The 1,613-nt window shown below is 37.4% G+C and overlaps 1 protein-coding gene across 1 annotated transcript; it reads right to left on the bottom strand.

Moving 5' to 3' along the window:
• Positions 1-554: 554 nt before the first annotated feature.
• LOC142175704 (uncharacterized) lies at positions 555-1,100 on the bottom strand. The gene has a single exon (XM_075242684.1). The coding sequence runs from the start codon at positions 1,098-1,100 to the stop codon at positions 555-557; it is 546 nt and encodes a 181-aa protein (XP_075098785.1).
• Between the last annotated feature and the right edge of the window lie 513 nt (positions 1,101-1,613).

Raw genomic sequence — 1,613 nt, 5'->3', positions numbered from 1 at the left:
ATTCTTGTGATGTGTCACATGATGAGTTGCACCTGAGTCCACTATCCAAACATGATCAGTAGCAGCTACATTTGCTATTAAAGCAATAATACCTGCAGTGTTTGTGGAACAATCACTTGTGGTGGTTTTCTGCAACAAATTTACCAATTGTTTATATTGATCCTCAGTAAAGAAATTTCCTTGAGTTGGCATCATAACCTCCTGCTTTATCTCACTGGTGGTTGCATTGTTTACATAGGTCTTTCCTCCTATGCTTTGACCTTTCTTCTTGCTTTTGAAATCTGGTGGGTTCCTTACTATCTTATAACAATTTTCCTTGAGGTGTCCTTTATAATCACAGTAATCACAAACTAAACCTGGCCTTTTAGGTCTGAATTCATGACTCTTTCCTGCCATCATTGAGAGTGGATCCTTCAATGTGTCTGTGGCCTCCAAGGTCCTTTGGCTTTCCTCTTGTGTGACTATTGCATAAGCTTCGTTCACGGTGATTACATGCCTCTTAGCTAAACATTACTCCTAATATTATCATAACTTTCATTCAACCCCATGAGAAACTACAATAGACATATGTTCTTCAACAGCTCCACAGATGGCCTAGATTCTTCACAATCACATGAGTCCAAAGGTGCAATTATATCTAATTCATCCCACATATCCTTCATCTTAGAATAGTAGCTATTAACTGAGTCAGTCCCCTGTCTCAAAGTTGCAATAGCAGTCCAGAGGTGATAAATCCTCGTTAGATTTGATCCATCAAATCTCTCCTGAAAATCAGCCCACACTTTCTTTGCATTTGATGCATATACAATGCTAGGCATTAATTCATTAGAAACAGTACTACCAGTCCATGAGAGAACAATCATATTATATTTTTCCCATTTCTCTACCAATTCACCTTTGTGCATACCTTTTACACGGGATCCATCCACAAATCCCAACTTGCTCATTCCCCGGAGTGCCAATTTCATCGCTCTACTCCACATCGCATAATTTTCTGAGCCTGTGAGTTTGAGCGGGATTAAGACTAGTCCCGGAGCATCTGAAGCTTGAAAAAATAGTGGATGATTATGATCCAGTGAACTGACTTCACCATCCGCCATGGCTGTTAAGAAATTGAGCTCAGAAAGCTTGAGTATCGCCGAAAATCGATCGAATTACGATGCCCTCTCTGATACCATGTTAGATTCTTAGCTGAGAGAACAGAGAGATGAAATGAAGAAGAAGAGAAATTGGAATTGTATTCTTCTGATCTCTCCTTCAATACAATGTTGCACTCTTATAGTGCTAAATTCCCTAACCGCACTAACTACTTAACAGTGCAATTACAGTTGTCAAAATAGCCACTAATTAACTAACTAATTTCAACTAACTCAAACAGCCCCCTTTACTTCTATTGTGTATAATTTGGTCCCTTATATCCCAAGACGCCTCTAAATCAAGGACGAGTTGACCCGAGACCACTAAAACTTTAATTTGTTTCATGTCCCTAGATGAAATGGATTTGTTTCATTGTTAATTAAAAAATAAATATTATAAGGAATTAATATAGGAAAGTAGTTAACAAATTTGCATCCAAGCTAAAAAAAAAATAAACTTAAAATAAAAATATATAA

This window comes from Nicotiana tabacum, chromosome 22, assembly GCF_000715075.1.
Source record: "Nicotiana tabacum cultivar K326 chromosome 22, ASM71507v2, whole genome shotgun sequence".
Taxonomy (NCBI): Eukaryota; Viridiplantae; Streptophyta; class Magnoliopsida; order Solanales; family Solanaceae; genus Nicotiana; species Nicotiana tabacum.
Note: the sequence above shows the minus strand (reverse complement) of the source record. Positions and strands in the feature narration are given on the sequence as shown.